At 36.6% G+C, this 20,596-nt stretch overlaps 1 protein-coding gene across 4 annotated transcripts in view; it reads right to left on the reverse strand.

Annotated features, from left to right (window-relative positions):
- Positions 1-20,596, reverse strand: part of erbin (erbb2 interacting protein) — a 313,904-nt gene that overhangs the window by 29,972 nt on the left and 263,336 nt on the right. For all 4 annotated transcript variants that reach the window (XM_039758666.1, XM_039758665.1, XM_039758667.1 and 1 more), the window contains 2 exons: positions 8,974-9,157; positions 240-1,824 (listed from right to left, as the gene is read on the reverse strand). In XM_039758666.1, the coding sequence (XP_039614600.1) occupies positions 240-1,824; positions 8,974-9,157 (1,769 nt within the window). The remainder of the gene's footprint in view (positions 1-239; positions 1,825-8,973; positions 9,158-20,596) is intronic.

Below are 20,596 nucleotides of genomic sequence, written 5' to 3' on the forward strand. Positions count from 1 at the left end.
GTCTGAACTGTTAAAATTCAAAAACTCCCATCATTAAAAATTGGCAGGTAAGGTACTGCAATAATGAAAATGAAATAGCAGGTCAACAAATATTAGTACAGCAACAAAATGATACTGTTTACTACAGTATACAGTATACTTTCTTTGGGTATAGTAATTTTACAAATACAGCTGACATTTTAACAATCGTTTACATTTTTGCGTAAAATACACATTTAATTTAATCTAAGAATACATACCTTCTCCAGCTTTCTAGCCTCAATGTGTCTCAGAACTTGATCCCTCCAGTCGGGAGGTACCCTGCTGACTCCTTGTGTATCAAGTAATGAGTGTTCGGATTTCACCCTCACATTGGCCCGCTTAGAGGGGCTTGTCCGTGAATAATTAAAATCACTCACTGACATTGTTCTCTCGGGCACTTCATGAACTGATGGTCGAGCGCTTTGTGGTCTGGGAACATTTGGTCCATCTATGCTGTATGTTCTGGCTGACAATGGTCTCTGAAGCCCATGGTTAACTGGTATGCCTCTTCCCATTGTGTGAATATCCCTATAAGTTAAGTAGTCTCCCTCAGGGACTGCTACACGTCTTGGATGGTTAACTTCTCCCATTGACACAGAAGCAGAAGATGAAGTGCTGCTTTGCCTCTGTAAGGTGCTCCTAGAACCACTTGACACTAGTCTGTCTTTCTGAACAGGGGCTCCCCACATATCCACAGGCCTTGAGTTTCCTCTTTGCTGCAGTGTGTATGCTAGGCTTCCCTGAGCATTACGGTTGGAGTAGTTTGTGTTAACAATGTGCTTTGTATAGCTGTCAGTACTGTCTGATCTTTGAAGACGAGACGGTGCCAAGTTTCCTTGTTCAAATGGCACTACCATTCTCTGAGTCCAGAGTCCATCTTTTGGCACTGTGCTGCTTGTGTATTGAATGTTATACTGGGGACTCCCTGTAAAATGCAAGTTTGATGTATTCCCCTTGCATGTCTGCACATTCTGGGTATTAAAACCACCATCATATTTAGTTAGAAGTTTGTTGACAGAAATAAGATCAGATGAAGAGCAAGAGGAACCTGGGAAAACTTGAAGAGGTTGGTCATCAAGAAGAGAAGCCGACTTACTCCGGACTATACACTGGCCTTGGATGTTAGGAATGGGAACAGAGTTAGGGGCAGTAGACTGTTGTGGTCCACTGTCAGAAATATTGCTGTGTATCTTAAGTCCACCAATTTCAATATTAGTAACACTTTGAGATTTTACAACAGGGCCCATTGATCCATGTTTCTGAGGAGACAGTTCTTCTGTGCTTTTGGAAAGAGACATATCTACACTTGCTAATACGCCAACTTCAGAAGTCCGCACTGGATTGGTCTTCAAGGGAAACCTGGTTGTTTCTTCTAAACGGCCATTTATTTGATTGGGTATTTGTTTGGGTATAGAATTTCCATTCTCTAGATATTCTGCAACATCCTTAATGTTGTTGTTAAGCAAAATGGTATTTGTGAAGACCTCTTGGACTGTATCAGTGTTATTCCCAACACCACCAAACTTTCCTAAATAGTCCGACGAGTGAATGGATACATTCTGATTAATCTGATCCAGTTTACTGTAGGGATCTTCTAATCCATTTTTCAAATCAATTTCTCTTTCAATGAAAGCTAGGTTTTTTTCTACCATAAAGCCAAAATCTGATATTTTTAAACCTTCTTTCATTGCATCATTTTCTTGTTGGGATTTGAGCATGACCTGTAGTGATGAATCAGAACCACTTCCATTCTGGAGCAGTGGAGAGGTTTCTTTCAGTAAATTAGAATTTTCATCATCTTGCCTGAAAAGGTAAAAAGTCCATAAAAACAAATTCACTTTTTTGACAAAATCATTATTTTTGAAATCATCTGGACATAAATTACAAATTCAATGGCAGTTTACACAGTGCATTAAATTTATAAATATAGTGGTTCTTTTTAATTATAATCATCTAATCTTAACAAATTACTATTAAACTGCATTCCGAAAACTCTTTGCATATTTTAAAATCATTTTCACAGAGCTAATTATAAAGAAAACTTTCTGAAAACCTCAATTCTTGTAAAATATTTACTAGAATTGTACTTGTTTATTGACCATACCACAGAAGTAGGCAAATGAGACTTGGATTCAAAACAACCTTGATACTGCAATTAACATATCTAAGTGGTATAACTGGCCATCTGTTAGAAGCGGCTATTATTGTCATCCGAGTTATTTATTGTAATTTGGAGTTCTTTGCACCAGAAAGAAAAATCAAAGAAGCCATACAATGACAACAATAGTTATACAGTAAATGTACTAATGAAACAATTATTAATTATTTTTTACCTTTCCACATTCTCACCCAGGCAATGCCACGTTACCCAGCTACAGACAATTACAAAATGGACGTCACAAAGCCAACCTACCATACACAAATTCAGTTATTAACAGTTTTAACATTGCAATTACTTGTAGTCATAAAAAAATTACAGTCAGTACAATATCCCATGCTTGACATTTCTTCCCACGTAATGGTAATGCTAAAAAGTAATGTTAATTTATACCAAGAACCAAGCCATAGAACCCAAAATATTTTTACAAACAGCAGTTTGATGGTCTATAGATAAAATTTCTTGCATCCATGTCTGATTATCACAATTATCTATTTATTTGGTAAATATTACTACTATCCGACATGCGGTGGGTGCGGCAACACGCTACATCAGTTCATGATCCCAACCAAGTACTCGGCAGGGGGTACATGTTACTAATAAAACCAATTTATATCCAGCCAATGTCTTAAAACAGTTCAAGTGATGAACATCAGGGAGATCAAAATTGTTGCTGCATAACAAAAGCAGAATATCATCAGCATACAGGAGTACTGTGAATGGTTAATGGGAGACCATGTATGGTAGAGATTTCAGAGAGAGGGGAAAGGGGACAACATTGTTTGGCAATTTTAAATAAGAGAAAAGATTTGAAATATTAGAGTTTGTGAGCAGAGAGGAAGGAGGAGAAGAGTGAAGAGATTTTAACCATATTCATAACAAACTCCAAATCCAATTTCCCCCAATACATGACCCAAAAAGGCCCAGTTCATCCAGTCAAAGGAATTCTCTGCATGGAGTAAAAGGAAAGCTGCAAGACAAGATAGAGTTGGTGCAGCATGAATGATACAGAGAAGGCAGTGGATATTGTTTGACGCCTGGAGATAATAAATCCAAACTCATCAGGGTATATCAAAACTGATGAACTACTCCCTGTAGGCAATAAGAAAACAATTCAGCCATAGAGCACGGTCATAGTGTAGTTATCTCCAGATAGAGACTGAGTATGCAAAGCTTTCTTTACTGGGCTGATCACTTCCGTATGTGTCTTATCGAGGACTACATCAGTACCTGGTAAATAGCTACTTGTTAATTTTGTTAGATAATTAGATGAACTTGGCTAGAAAAAGCACCAGGAAAAGAATGGTAAAAGCAAATGGCTCAGAAGAGCTACACTAGCAAGCATCAGTAACTGCCAGAGGCTGTGTCACTCCTCCTTTCTACAGATATGGGCACAATGATGACAAGAAATGCTTTTATCGTTTAATGTGCATGCATCTGAAAAAATAGCAGCATTAAAAAAAAAAGTTTCAGAAAATTATGATGATTCCAGGACTATGAGTTAAGAACTATGAAGAAAGGTTAAAGAAGTTGAACTTTCACTTTCAGCAAACTGAGACTAAGAGGAGACATGACTGAAACGTTCAAGATTATGAAGCAGACAGTGAATCCAAGCAGTTACTTTAAAATGAGACCTTTAATGAGAGCACAAAGACAATGACTGAAAGCTGTTTGTTAAGGGTAAGTTTTGCACGAAAATTAAAGCTTTTCTTCATAGAGACAAAGACACACAAAATAATCTGCCAAAGAGTTTTGTGTTTAAGATAATAGGACTTTAAGGACAAAACACAACATAGTATAATTTTGTGAGAAATAAGGTGAATAGGAAACAAATTCAAACTTAAAAGTGCTTAAATTAAGAAAAAACAAATATGGCAACATTTTAAAAGTGTTTTGGCCAAAACCAAGAAAATACCAAAGAAAATATATTCCTATTCTTCATGTTTAAGGAGAGCTGAAAACTGAATTCCTGGTACTGTAGATTCCGGAATATAAGCCGAGAATTTCATCCTAGATTTTTGGCTTGGAGTTTGGTGGTCGGCTTATACAACGAGTATCGTTTCAGATTCAAGATTTCCAGCGCAATGCCGGTTTTGCCGACGAATACAGAAGTAATTAATGATGAAACTACAGCGCCATCTTTCAGGTGAAGAAGTAACTTTGCATGCCGGTACTTTAAATTAAATAAAGAATTTATTCAAAAAAGTGTTTTAGTTGTTGATTTAATTAATAAAATTTATAACAAATTATCGGGAAGTTTAAAATAAAAATTTTTGTTTTGATTTACGACCAACATCTTGTGTTACGACCCGAATGCGGTCACATGTATCCGCTTGCGCGATTGTAAACAAACAACCGAGAGCGTTAGTAAGCGTCAGTCGGAGCCCAGATACATGTGTTTGTGGATGTAATTTCGGTCATTGCAGTGATTTACCTATATATATATATAATTCACTAAGACCATGCAAGCAAGACACATAATTGCTAAGGAAGGAAGAGAAGGTAAAGAAAGCGATCACAATCGAAACGAAGATGGAAATTGTGTGGAAATATGAGAGTGCTGTTCGTGTGACTGATCTCGCTAATATGTACAGCATGTCGAAATCCACCATCTCGACAATTTTACAAAGAAAAGATTTGCATAAGGAGGCTCCTTCTAAACAATAACTACCTTCCGTTTCATTCTTCTCCTCCCTTCCTGCAGCCCAAAGATGTCAAATTAAATGGCGAGTACAGTATGAAATTGTTGTTTCTAGAATAGAATGCCTTTCATTGTCACTAAACACATGTACAATGAGATTAAAAGCAGCTCCTTCAGTGCAGACATATGTGTAGGACACAACAAGTAAATAAACATATAAACAAATGGTGCGAAAAGATGCAAAGAAGTTGCAAAAAAAAAGTTCTGTATAGGGCTTGTATGGTTGTTTTTTTTTTAGCCTTAGCATAACGCCGGATCTACGGCCCCACTTCTGCTTTCTTTCCCTCCTCCATCTGCGTCGTCTCCTAGACCCTACAACAATCCACGGAGAGCCCATTGGTCTCACTAGGTTGTCTGGGATGTTGTGCGTGTGATGAAAAACACTCGAAACAGATGTCTGGCTCTGGACACCGATGTCTATAAGGTTCTGACGGGTGTAGCAGATGTTCGCCGAACTGATCGTGCACAAACAAGCAAAAAAAAAAAAAAATACAAAAACAACAAAAAAGTGCACTGAAAAGGAGAGCCCAGAGCCGCTGCGACCATGCGCACCGCCATGCTCCTAGCTTAATCTAGCCTACTTCTGTTAGGCTAGGTACTTTTTATAAGTTTTTGGTTAGTACATTAGAAAAATTATTGGTGTTTTGATAAATTCTGCACATTATACAACCCTTTTTTATTATGAAAAGGTTAAGTAAGTGTTGCAGTGGGAGGTTCGGAACGCATTATGGGTTAGCCTTTGCGAACGAATTAAGTTCTTAAGTGAAGGGTCCACTGTATTGCGTATTTAAGTTAATCAAATTTATAACGAGTCTCCGGAAATCCACCCGCCGATGTACCGTATTTGCGTATATAGTTTCAACACAAAGGTTTCATTTTACCAAACTTCTCCGCAAATCACTTCCTGGTTTCCATCAAAAATGCGGGCAGTCTCAGATTCTCGCCGATAAACATGATAAATATACCTGAAGAGACACTTTTAAGGAAATTTAGAAAATTTTGCTTGGAGAAGGGGGTTGGCTTAAATACCGGTCATCGGCAAATACATGTAATTTAGTAGGTAGAGAAGGGGGTCGGCTAATATACCGAGTCGGCTTATATTCCGGGATCTACGGTACATTATATCCGTGGTGTGTTAATAAATAATAAAAATTTAATGACGGAGACAAATATAAAACCTGCAATAAAGCAAGAACACATAATATAGGTGGTATTCCGTTGTAACAAAATTGATGTGACCATAAAAATAGTTCATTATAATGGAAATTTCGTAATAATGAATATGGGGAAAATATACATACTATTGTGACCGGGGTCACCATCTCTAATGGATGCGGAAGAAAGACAGCTTCATACCTGCTCTGCTGCATCTAGTAAACAGTGAATTGATTGTTTTCTGCACAAACAGGCTTAATGAGTAATGTGCTTGTTACATAATGTTTAGAAAATTTAACATCAAGGTCTGAAATGCTTTCCCTTGCACTTTCCTGATCTCTCTTCTCCAGACTGTGTCTGCCAGAGTGGTAATGCTGAGCCGCTGGTGTTCTTTTAATTTGAAGATGGTAGCTAAAGCAGGACAATTGCCCTTGTTGCAACTCCTAACAGCTCCTATTTTGAATGAAGTCTTAAGGCTGTATCTGCCATCTCTATACAGTAACAAGTGCCTGTACTTTCCTTGAAAACCTGGACTCCCCCTTCTTGTCTATCGAGCAAATCTGTGACCCAAGCTTGATGTCACTGGTGTAAAAAAACCAGCACTTCTTAAACAGCAAAAAATATTTTATTGGAAAACGAGATGTTAGATGTAACATTTTTTAATAGAAATACAGGTATGAATACAGAATGAAAATAATATGTTAAATATTAACTTCTTTATAATAGAAATACAGGTATGAAAATACAGAATGATAAATGATATGTTAAATGAAGATGAAGGCAGAAATCTGAAAGTTTTTGCCATGTCATTTTTCTTCATTCCGGAATTCATTTTTTCTAGGATTGTTATTTTCTATTTCATCGTAAACTGACACCTTTCTCACTTTTCTTTTTTTGTTCATCTCAAAGAAAACTTTGAGAAGTGCTACGAAACTCAAAAAGTACAGTATCTGCACACATGACAAAACTACCCATGCAGAGGCTAGGTTTTATGATGAATCTAAATTCGGCTATATCTATATGATGTTGTGCCTACTCTCTTACTGAGACTGCCTGAGGCCAAATATTTCGCAACAGACCATCTCTTTCTTTGAGACAGCCTGTTTCAAGGTTCCTAAGGGACTGTGTGGAAAGTATAGGCGTGGCATTAAGTATTTTTTGCATCACATTATCACCTTTGGTGGCCACTGTTGGTCAAAAAAACTTTGGTTAATCTGAATTTAGCTTTGGTTAAAATGAAATTTGCTTAACATGTTGTTGTATGAACGTTTGTCCAGGTCCGCAAAAAGTATTCATTATTCTGAAAATTTTGCTACTTCGGTATTCGCTATAACGGGATTCGATCTGTATCTGCAACCTGCAGAGCAAAATTAAACCGCCAAGTATGCTAAACACATTCACTAACAACACGAAACATTGGGAAGAACATTAATCCCAATGTTGCAGTATTATAGGTTTACGCTCATTTTATATTGCTGGACAAGTTATTTACAATAATGTTCAATCATGGGTTTCATTAACCAAACACCAATGAAATCTTGATTTAAGAGATTTGTTCTAAAGCACACAAAGGTAATATTTTTCACAAAAGGGGATTACATCCTTAATGCTTTTCTCCTCTTTTGATACTTGTACTTTAACTACTTCTGCCATCCTTTGAGGATAAGTAACAACCCCAAATGGCAAGACTTTCTACCATTCAAAGCTTACCTGTGATAACTATATTCTGGAGTCAAAATTATATTTTAGATATTCAAAATATAATAATTTTTGATGAGAAAAAAATATGAATTTGAGATTTCTGCAAAGTATATTTGACTAACAAAACATTGCAGGAATCTACAATTCCATATTGAATGCAAACTAGAGATAAAAATAATGTATTTTCCAACAGCATATGAGTGACAAAAAATTTCAAACTGATCTTGACTGACCTTTCAACTTGAGATGCCAGTGACTATACAAATTTTCTGGAAAAATGTTTTAACATTTGATGTCTCGTGTGAATTCTCATTTTGATATCTACAATTACTTTTTTTAATTTAACAAGCTGACATTTTAATACGAAACCCGTGACTCCAATTTGATTACTGAAACTAAAAGCTGAATTTTAATTTCTATTATTCGATTACCAAAGTACTAGTACAAATTTCCTGGGAATAGTCATTTTTGCCATATCATTTATATAGCCCTAATGACTTTGAATTAAACTCTAGGCCTGTGTTTCTTTGCAAATTTTATATTAAAGCAGCCACATAATTATGTGCTTCTTACTTTACTTTACACTCATTTGCTTTCAGATAATTATCTTGAAAATGGCAATGTTTAGACACAAAGAATCAATTCAATTTAAATAAATGAAAAGGTAATGGGGAAAAAAAACAGTATGAATACAACCAGTGATGGACAGGTGTCTATTCAAGATTATACTGCTGTGTTATACCTTTGGTAAAGGCTCAGAAAGTGGACGGATACATGCTTAAATCTGATTATGTATGTATGCGCCTAGCCTGTTTTATAAATCTACAAAAGTATCATGCTGGGTACTTGTATCTCATGACAGTGAATGCACTATAAGCTGTGTAGCATATATTGCATGTCTAACACTATGCAAATATTACACAGCAAGGCTGTTGTCCAGAGAAGGATCAAAACTCTGTAAACAGATTCCCTATTAATTTCCTGTAACATCACTACTAATGCTAGCATTGGGGGCAGAAGATGACAGACATATTTTACATTGAAAAAAAAATCCTGCTAAAAGAAACTTGCTCAATTATAAAAAAAAAAAAATCATGTCCAAACATACAATTTACATATTTTCCTTTTAAAACAAACATATATAAATTGCTCATGAAAGTTTCATTTGTTATATTAATGTGTCTGTCCTTTAATAGACCACTGGAAAATTTGGTTACATGCTTAATAAATATTTTACCTTATTTTGTTGATAATCATAACTTTTGTTTCCTTCTCTGGAGTGCTGAGCGATATGTCTTGGCTGCTGTCTGTAGTAAGGGAAACAGAGTCTGACATGCGAGACGGTGAAGAACAATTGCTGTTGTTTTGGTTGCTATTAACAGCTGTGTCCTCCAATAGGGAATCCACATCTTTGGAGTCATCTAGATATAAAAAAAAAATAGATGCATTATTTTCTGATTAGGTCAAATACATCTCATGATAATCATTTGTAAGGATTATTAAGAGATATTACTGGGATTACATGTTGTCACTTAACAATCACATTGTGTTAGTGTACAATACTAATAATAATAATTACACCACAAACATCACAGTGCAAATGTAAAGAAAAAAAACAAACACCAAGATTAATACATATAAACAAGAACGACAGACTTTAATTATGTCTAATAGGTGGAGTGGCTTGCTTTTTTGTCTATTTTAAAGTAGAGGAGTACAAGAACTAAACATTTGCTTGTATTTCTTTGCCCACTTTTACACTCATCTCTGGCCTTCTTTCTTCCATCAGTAATGGGCTTGACAACCAGGACCTTAACTTCATATGTCAGTGGCTGTGAGGAAGTGTGGTAAAATGGGTCCATGGCTAAGCAGCAAGTTGTCATTAGGATTAAGGAATAAATAAGTGGCTGGCTTGATATCCGTGGATGTATGGGTTTGTACCCAGCAGTATGTAGTTGGTAGAGTGATCGAGACTAGACACACCCACAAGTGGGGGTGTGTTGTGTCTTAATTGCTTCACTGGCTTTATGAGGTCCGAGTTAAGAGTTGCTTAACTTTGGAAGCAGGAATTATTTATTTAATATGTAGAGATGCACTGTTTTGTTTATCTCTGAATTGTTCTTAAAAGCACTTATAGATTAAAAACTCTTTCACTTTAACACCTATCCATTGCAGTCATTGTGTGTGTGTCCTCACTTGCCATGGCCTAATATTCAGCTATGACTATGAACGGAAGCAGGTTCAAAAGGCTCCCATTATGGTTTTGGGAGAGTGACGCTAATCCGCACAATCACAAGCAGCTTCAAACCCTATACCGGTGTCACTTCCTACAAATGGGTTGATAGGTTGGGCCCCATTTCTACACCAAGGATACCCTGATACCAGGATACAACTCCTTCCAGTGTTTCCTGGTTTTCTTGCACCCCGAGACTTTAATTACCCTTCAAGTGCTGGAACTTTGGCCTGGCCAGAGGAAAAGCATGTTCCTGTATGCTCTGATTTGGTATTATTATCCTCTAGTAGTCAGAGATTGAAACATCTGTTGTCCTTGGTGTCACTCTTTTAACTCAGGAGAGGGTCAGCTGCCCCTTGGTGCCTGTTAAATGCCTGCCTTTTAGTGTAATAATGGACCATTCATGCAGGCACCCTTTTAAGCACTCAGCATGCATACACAGCTTATTGCTCCCTAGAAGTGAACATATCCCTCCAATGTTTGTTTAAATGTTTTTTTTTTTTCTCCATTTGTTTCTCCCACTGTTGTGGGTCTGATGTGCCATACTTCTCAGGTTAAATTTTGATTCAGAAGGAGCAGTACATTTTAAAAATATAATGTAGAATAGGATACAAATTCTATTATGGTGGAGGACTCGACCCGGCAAGGAAGAAAATTATGAAAGTAACTGATTGAAAGTTCTTCTCAGTCATACAAGAACATTGTTTTTTTCCTTCCTTGAAGAATTAAGCATTAGAAAGGGTCCTTTTTAACTGAAGATTTCTAAAAGTATGTTGTTCCTAAAGCCCAGCTGAAAAGAATTAACTCCATTTCTGTCATTACTACCAATGACTTGATCATGTCTTTCTCTGCTGTTAAAAACCTTATTGCAATTTTTTTTTATTCTTTTCTTACTTTTCTATACTTTACACAGATAGAAAACATTTTTCACTTTAGTAACAGCTTCTATATCCATTCTCTTTCTTTGCTGAAAGAGAACCATTTCCATTTATTTATTATATCTGAATTAATGTTTGTAACTCTGAACACATGCTCACTCCAGTCTCTCATCATAACTTAAAATGGGTTCAAAATCTGTTTCAAAAGTCTTTGCAGAATTCTATACTTGCTTTTTTCGTATTATAGCATTTAGTACAAAATTCTGTGGCTAACTTACAAAATTCTATATGCCTTTGGTCAGAATTATTTCAAACATATCCAAATTTCCTAATTCTGAGACATTTATAATTTCACTCTTTGTGTGCACCAAGCTAACCTTTGCTCCAAGGATGATAAAGCTTTACATTCTAATACATCCCAATTTTTAAACAGAGTACAGAAAATCATTAATATATTTTAGCATCAATTCAAACATATTCCTTCCCCAGAGCCAGCACCTCCCACTAACCCAAACTGCTTAGTCTGCATAAATAAATAAGCCTACAAGTAGCCAGTAAAAATAAAAATATAACCCATGCAGAAAAGAGAAACCATCGCACGAGAGTGAAACAGATCACTTATGTTCCCTGGAAAGACAAGGACCAAACACCATTCAAGGAGTTGTAACAATGTCAAACAGAACATGCAACTGGAGTATACTAAACTGTAAAGTCACTGTCCATCAAGTGATAACACACCTTATACACAAGTTTAGGGAGAAAAGCCCCCAAACAATGTAATGCATCCTGGGATAAAGAGCAGTAACTGTCAATAGCTTCCACAGCCTGTTTTGGCACGTTTTAACAAACATAACCATCTGCATGGATGAGCATACTGCAAGCTGCATACAACAAGAAAGGATTAATCCCAGTTTCTGTAGCTTTTTACATGACGGAGACATTACCTCCCTTGCTTGAGCTGTCAGGCCACTCAAGTCAAGGAGGAATACAACACTGTGGATATTGTGGAAAAAACTGGGTTTTTTTCTGACTTCTTTCAAAATAATCAGTCTATTGACATAGTTCAAGAACTTTAGGATTAGTGGCTTCAGACTGAGAAGAGTCATTGATTGAAGTGTAGATGTGACTGCACCTTTCTACAGAATGAGAAAACTTGTATACTTTATTTTTTTAAATAAAAGCTCATTACTGTTGGACCTCTTCATATTCTCCAGTTTGTCGAGCGTTTACCAACTTTTTAACCTGTGGTTCGTAATGACCTGTACGTTTGGATAGTTTTCCTAACTCTGTAGAAATCTCTGCTAAATGGAGGCATTTAAAGCCACCAGCTGCTGAGTGACAATGGACCTAAAGTTGTCAAGAAGCACCAACATTTTAAAGCTTCAGTAGTCACGCCTTCTTCCACATGAGGGGATTTCTTTGTTGGGCTGGAAAACTGTTTGTGAGTCCTTCTTGATCTAGTCAGCATTGTTGTGAAGCAGAAGGTAAGATATGCTAGCATTTAATCTATAATAATAAATTTGTACGGTCAAAAGTGAAAAAACGGGAAAAACACGCAACTAAACACTCAGGACAAACTTAGCAGGCTTAAAGCTACCATTAATTTAATGAATACTAAATAAAAAAAAAAATCAGTGGATAACACCCCAGTGTTTTTAAAACAGTATAGGCTATTTGAAACTTATTTTGAAATTTTTTGTCTTAAAATTTGAATATATTGTATACTCTTCCTTTCAAAATTCCCAGAAAACATAATATAACACGTGTAAACACACTTAATCCAATTCAGGGTCCTAGTGGGCTGGGTACAACTAGAAACCTACAAAAATATTTAAAAAATGATTTACACTGTAGAGACCATATGTATTATATAGTGATGCATTGATATGAAATTTCAGGACCATGCCGATAACCAATATGTTTTTGTCCATCGTTGCCAATATCGATAACCGATATATTTTTTTTTTTTTTATTTACTTCAGGTATTTCAGGTAGGTTTTAGATATGCTGAAAATATACTATACATTATCAAAGACACAACAGTAGTATGTGAAACAGAGTTTAACTTTTTATTAACTTGCTGAATTTTATGCTCTTCTTTGCTACATAAGCAGCCAGTAATTTATGCGGGGGAAAAAAAGCGAGATATGGCTTCATCTCTATAGAAAAAATACTGCAGGTCGTATACAAAAATCTGCTTAACATACACATTCTGAGTAACCTAAGCACATCAATACACCATGCCATTACATAACATGACATTGGGTATATTAACAAAAAAATGAACGCATATTCTTTCTGCTATAATCAGACATCTATTACTTTAAATAAAACTAACACAAAGGGTACAATGAGGCCTGTAACCCTGAACTTAAGCTGGCTTCTTTAAAAGTACAAATGGTAGGTTTTTCTTAATAAGAAGCATTTCTGCCTTTTCACCAGCAAGCCTGTTTCTCTTTTCATGTACTATATTTGACACAGCTGAAAAAAGGCGTTCACTGTCTACACTGGTACAAGGTGCCGATAGGTACTTGATCGCTGCCTTGGCCAAGGTTGGAAACGGGCTGCATTGCTTTTCCAATATTGGAGGGCACAGTTATTTCTGGAAATAGGGGGCTCGCTGAGAAAAGAAAAAGAGTTTACAAACGTTTACCTATATTATAATAAAAAATAAGAAATTATTAGGTTAACCAGATTTGTGGTAAAGAAAAACAGGACAACCACCTGTACCAACCACCACCATTAATAAAAACTTGTGATGTTGAAAGTTTGATGTATAATATTTGGGTCATATAAAGGGCATTCTGTATAAAGTGTGATGCGGATGCACTTTTAAGAGAAGCAACACAAGCTGTTCCAAAATTAAATACTTGTAATGCAGATGTGCCTTGAAATGTTAAGAGACTGCTGTATATTTCAGGGTGATTTTGTCTTAAAGTAATGCTTACATTAAAACTGGAATAAATCTTGCCTTAAAATCTTTTGCAGTTTAGACACAGAAGACGCATCTTTCACAATGTACAAAACTTGAAGCTGCATTCTACCACGCAGGCGAACATGTTCCTTCTTTTTGCTAAGTGCCCACTGAATCAAATTCCTCCACTAATTTTCCACAGCGACTCGACTAGCTACAATGGAAAAACTCCCAAACTGCACCGCTGCAATGACAGTTTTGTAGGCTGACAAAAATAAATTGTAAAAACCTGACGAAAAAAGCGAGGTGATGCCATTAATGTGTTCCCTTTCTTCTCAGCTTATGTTTGCGGAGCAGTTTGCCTTGCACTCTTAAGTTATACACAGTCTGACCAAGCCGCCTCGCAGTGCTGACTGTGAGTTTCCAGTAAATGCAGGATGATACTTATTGGATATTTGGAAGCTGCAGTGTATGGTTTGTGTTTAAAAAAAAAAAAATTAAATCCGAGTGTCCCCCACCCCCACGCACGCCCCATTCGGGACGTCTGATCAATCACCAAATTAGTATAATTATTGTTAATTTTATAATCCTGTAATTTTACCTCGGCGGCAGTCGAATGTAGTTTACGAATTTTCTTCAAGAATTTCTGCATACATCTCTAGCAATGAAGCAGCAACATCTCTCCGAGTGCAAATCTTTTTCTCTTGTGGTTCGCTGTTGCTTTCACCATCTCCTTCACCAGCTGACATCTCAACCAGTTATTTCTGAAGTGCTTCTTGCGCTTGTTTTTTGGTATCTTGGTAAAAAAAAAATTGATCTTTGTACCATGGATCAAGGACAGTAGATAGATAGTATAGTTGCTCGGAGAATGCACTACTGAAGCATTTTGTGACAGCCTTGTGGTGGTTTTCGCCATTTGAACTCCGAAATCTGTCTTGCCACACTTTTTAAGCAGACGTGTAAGCGCTTCAACAGATGGAATCATGTCCCAAGGATGCGGAAGTCCAGCGCCCGACTCGTCCGACACGGGTAAATTGACCGTCGGACAAGCGTGTTTTTCTGGTTTCAGTTGTCCGTGGACAATTTTCTGGAGAAAAAAGAATTATATGTGCTGTGCAGGGCACATTTTTACCACTACTTTCAAATTTTAAACATTTGGGTAGGTACTTCGTGCGGAAACAGTCTATTTAGGTATGTTCTTCATGTCTCAAATTGGTATTCAATATTGTTTACAAAATGACGGCTGATTTTTCATAGGGGAATCACTCTTGTGGTCTTACATAAGTATTTTACCCTACTATTTACATGCTTGGAGATGCGGTCATTTTTTTCATGCCGACATTACGATGTAATTTGATGATTTTTCATTATAATCGATAACTTTTATATATTATTGATAAAATACATTTTTTCTACATAAAAATGCGGTCATTTCACATACAATGCAATTTTTGCTCCACATAAAGCTTGTTAGGCAGTTAATCTTTCCTGAAATTTGCGATTTCGCGTAGGTTGTGATATATTGATCAGTTAAGAAATTTACTGCGTGACATCAATTCTGATGAGCTGTCTATAGATCGTTTTTGATTAGAGAATTTTTCATACAAAACAAGTTGGTTTTGCGCTGTCGGTTTATTAAAAATAAAGAAGAAAAGATTCTAACGGTTTCCAAATGTTATGAAATTTCAATAAAAATCTTCACTTAGACGCGATTATTATATGTACCGACAACATCGGTAATATTTACTTCTTTGGAAATGTACCATCTTGCGGAATATCGAATACGTCATTAGGAGATACCTGCGTAACCCATAATGCACTGCGGTATGCATGTTGTTCTCGCTATATGCGTGTTGCTGAAACTGAAACAAGTAGCATCGCGGATGAGAAATGGATCATTGCTTGATTAAAACTGGTACAACAGGCCCTGAAAAACCTACGGGAGCGTATTAAGGCCACTGTGAAAAAAATACGGACCCAGTGAAGACAAAATAAATTGTAAATGTCGAGATTAAAGTCGACATTTCCACTTTATTCTCGTAGTTTATTTTATCAGTAGAATGTCGCAAACTAAATTTCATCTTAAAATGAATGGTTCATTTACTAGATTTTCTCAAACCCCATCATAAATTAATGTAGCACATTAAATGCTTTATATTAAGTGTTCCCCGACCCAGCTGTTAATCTCTGCGCGCTTCTTAAACTGACTTTCTCTTGCAGTGAGAGGCGCTGGCAGGAATCGCCGCACATTGACTTCATGATATTCCTGCTCAATGAACATTCAGAATACTAAGATAAATACTTGATACCTTTGTCACGATGAAATGCATTAAAGCATGTATTAGACATGGGTGGCGGGGGGCATGGTGGCGTGGCTGTAGTGCTGCTCTCTTGCATTAAGGGGTCCTCAGGTCTGCGTTCAGTGTAGAGAAGTTTATGGCAGGTGTGACGAGATTCCAAAAAAACTGGATATTTGAATGGGTATCGCACAGGTTTAATTGAAATATTGTGTAAATGTTGGGTTCTTGATCTGGATGGAGGTCGGAGACACGAATGCAGAATTCAATGGATGTTTTTCTGAGCAGGCTTTCTTTATTGCATGTTTGCTGTGTCTATCTCACGTACTAAACCCTCAGTTCCTATCCTTTGTCTTTCTCCATATAACCAATCACCACACGATAAAAATGTGAAATTAAAAATATTTATAAACCTAGACCTCAGAGTTTTCAGAACTTAAAAAAAAAAAAAAATTGTTATACATCTTTAATTATGCCATCCATTCAGAGGTCTAAACTTATAACTACTTTTAATTTCACAAATACGTTTATCGTGTGGTGATTGGTTATGTACAGAAAGAAAAAGGATAGGAACTGGGGGTTTAGTACGTCAGATAGAGACATGAGTCTAAAAGTAAGAAAAAAGTTGGTTCAATTGAAAAAGCGTTTTCTAAAGCTGAACGCTCGGAGGTTGAGCGTTATGCTACGCTGTTCAATACTGCTTCTTTAGAAGAGTTTGACCCACGACCTGCTGTGGAATTCTGGCTGTCACCTGGCAACAGGCACATCATTCATAAAAAAAAAAAACTGAAAAGTCATCAGCATCCACTTCTGCAGGACCATCAGTCCAGGATCCATGCAGTTCAGCTCAAGCAGAAATGAACAGCATTCAGCCCATGCTGTCTGAGATAGTAAAGATTCTTGGGGGAGAAGATGTTGCAAGACAAAAGCTGAAGAACATGGCAGAAAATGAATCAGGACAGTGTTCTGTTATGTAACTGTAATATATTATAATATAATATAATATATATAATGTATTATATGAAAAAAGAACTAGTGTAGCTATAATGAAGGCATTGTTTATTAGCTAGTTAAAATAAGGGAATCTTTTATATAATGTTCTAGAGCAAGGTGGCAAAATACTGCTTCCTGAAAGAACTTTTTAAAATACGTTTTAAAATGGAAGGCAGTTTTGGTATCAATAAAAGAGATCATAAAAAATAAACTATTTTTCACTTTTGTTATTTGTTTATGGGCAAGTGAATTTAACTGGCGGACAAGTGGATTTTCTAAGTTTACTTGTCCGTGGACAAGTAGAAATAAATTTGATTTCCACACCCCTGTGTCCGCAATTGTAGATAAATGCGCGCTTATATGTCTTTAGTAAGTTGCTCAAATGACTCGAGTAGAGTAATCATGTTTTCCACAAGTCCCCACTGATGCACCGTGAAAGAGGCAGGCTCATATTCAGCACCATACCCAGCAAGAGTGCGCTTCTGATCAACAAGACTTTTCAGCATATAATACGTGCTGTTCCAACGAGTAGGGACATCCTGCTGAAGCATTCTTGTTGGGATACCAAAGTCTGTTTGTATTTCTCTCAGCCGCGAAATAGCGAGCTGTGAGTGCTTAAAATGAGTAACTATTCGCCTCACAATGGCAACAGTCGGAGATGCTTCTTTGGCTCAATATGCCTTCATTTACAGCAAGCTGCAAAGTGTGAGTCATGCAGTTTAAACTTTTAATGCTGCTTTCTTCCATAGGTTTTGCCAAATTGCGAGTGTTGTCATGAAGCACATCGTGCACATTACTTTTTGAAATGTTCCACTTCGCTAATATGGAATCAAAAGCTTGTACAATAAAAGTTGCAGAATAAGAACCAGAGAACTCTTTAGCATGCAACACCACTCTTTTTGACTCAAAATTGTCATCAATCCAGTGTGCCGTTAGACTCAACGTGCTCATGGGGCTGACCTCTGAGCTCCACATATCTATAGTGAAGCTAATGCTGATGGCATTGATTTTTAAAAGCTTGTGGATATGAGTAGCAATCACATCATATAATGCAGGCAGTGAGACATCTGCAAAGTATCACCGGCTTGGAAGATTGTAGCAAGGTTCAAAATGATGTAGTAACCGACAAAATCCTTCGTCCTCAACTAGGGAAAAGGGCTGGTCATCAAGTGCAATCATTATGCCTTTAGCTCTGGCACTGTCTTGTGGAAACGTCTTTATGTTTTGAAGGGTTTGCTGTATAATGCTACTGCCATTGAGCCCGGCAGCGTCTGATTTAAGTTTTGTTTTGGTAGCATTAGCTGCTAGAAATTCCGTGTGTAATTTGTTATGGTGGTTCTTCAGATGGGTAATTAAATTTGTGGTATTGAAAGATTTAATTCAGCAGTTTCCTCGCATTATCTCATTTTTGTAGGTAGAACAGATAGCAACTCTGTTATCTTCCTTTTGCACAGAAAAATATTACCACATGGCTGACATACTGCTTTACTAAAGATATCTGCCCAATGAATAAACGACGTGCATAGTGCTCCTGTCAACAAAACTAGAAAACCTCTTGCCGTTTTTTTTCTTTTTTTTTTGTGAGCACAAGGGGCTGCGCTTACATGCGTGTTTTCTGTAGCTTAATGTCTGCAACAACATTTAATTATTCAGTGATCTAACAGTGTTGACAAGCCTGAATTATATCAGTTGGCTGAATCGGTTAAAATGTACACATCTGACCGATTTCGATGTTGTCATTTTTAATGAACATCAGCCTATAACAATACAGTTCCCGATATATTGTGCATCTCTAGTATATAATAATTTACCTTAAGTACAGGAACAAAATAAAAATGGTATCTCAAAAACTCTTTTTAAAGGCACTAAGTTTTTTCCTATCCACTTTAAAATCCTCTGAAGTTTGTTCAGAAAACATTTACTTTACAGTAGTTCTTCAATTCAGCACATACTGTCTCAGCTGCAAAGGGTTATGACTACAATTGGTAATGGTATTTAAATATTTAATAATTTGTGTCCTCTACATGAACTACTGCACAGTGCCTAAAAAACATTTCATCCCTTGGATAGCTTTATACAACATTGAATCCCACTGTTTTTAATTTGATTTTTGTGACACTAATCATCAGAAAATAATCTTTAATGTTAGTGAAAAAAGAACTTTGTAAGTGGTCTAAATTAATTACAAAGATAAAACACAAAATAGTTAATCACATACATATTTACTCTGTTTAACATAACATACATATTTTGCATAAATCATAACTGGTGCAGCAACATGGTTTTAGAAGTCACAAAATTAATTAAACGGCGATCACTTATATGCAGTCAAGGGCTTTCAATTGATTGTTGTATAGAGTAAATGCACCTTATCTGGAAGGTCCAACTTGAAGTGAATCAGTGGAGACAAAAGAACACTCCCAAAAACACAGTGTAAAAGTGACTGAAAAGCACAAGTCAGAGAATGGTTACAAGAAATATCCAACATATTGAATGTACCCTGGAATACAGTTACATCAATCATTAATAAAGCACAGCTGTTATATGCCAAAAAGGCTGTCTATTAAAACTGAGTGACTGGTGCAACAAGACAACTATTGAGGAAAGATACAGTACCATGAAGCCTCACATAATTCTAAGAGAGTCACCCAATTACAACAGCTTGGATTGGAAAGACTGTGCATACAACTGTTGCCTGGGTGCTTCCCTAGCTGCAGCGTTATGGGAGAGTGACACAGAAACCCATTGTTAAAAAACACACCTAGAGTTTGGGTCCGTACTGACCCCTACTCTCTTTGCTGTTTCTTTTTACGGTTTCTTTGTGGTGGTGGCCTGCGCCACCTCCACCTAGTCAAAGCTTCATGATGCTCCAACAATGATGGATGGATTAAAAGGAAGAACTCTACGTGAGCATCTTCATCAAGCCCTTCCGTGAGAACCCTAAATCCAAAGAGGACTGTTTCATTTATGTTAGGTAGAATTTCCAGAGGAGACTGGGCGGTCTCATGGTCTGGAATCCCTACAGCTTTTATTTTTTCTCCAGCCGTCTGGAGTTTTTGTTTTTCTGTCCCCTGGCCATTGAACCTTACTCTTATTCAATGTTAATTAATGTTGATTTATTTTGTTTTCTTATTGTGTCTTTTATTTTTCTATTCTTTATTATGTAAAGCACTTGGAGCTACTGTTTGTATGAAAATGTGCTATATAAATAAATGTTGTTGTTGTTGAGTTTGACAGAAGGTACATGAGACACTGAGGTCTTTTGGAAATAGGTTCTATGGTTTGATGTAAGCAAAATTGCGCTTTTTGGCCATTATATTAAACATCATGCCTAAGACTGTATATTATAAACATACATCATCTCTATCATGAAGCAAGGTGAAGGCAATATCATGCTGTGAGGATGCTTTTCTCCAGCAGACCCTGCAAGGCTTTTGAAGGTAGAAGATAAAATGAATGCAGCAAAATACAGGAATCTTGGAGGAGAATCTCATTCAGTCTACAAGAAACCTACACCTTAAAAGAAGATTTATTTTCCAGCAACA

This window comes from Polypterus senegalus, chromosome 7 (genome assembly GCF_016835505.1).
Source record: "Polypterus senegalus isolate Bchr_013 chromosome 7, ASM1683550v1, whole genome shotgun sequence".
NCBI classification, from domain to species: Eukaryota; Metazoa; Chordata; class Cladistia; order Polypteriformes; family Polypteridae; genus Polypterus; species Polypterus senegalus.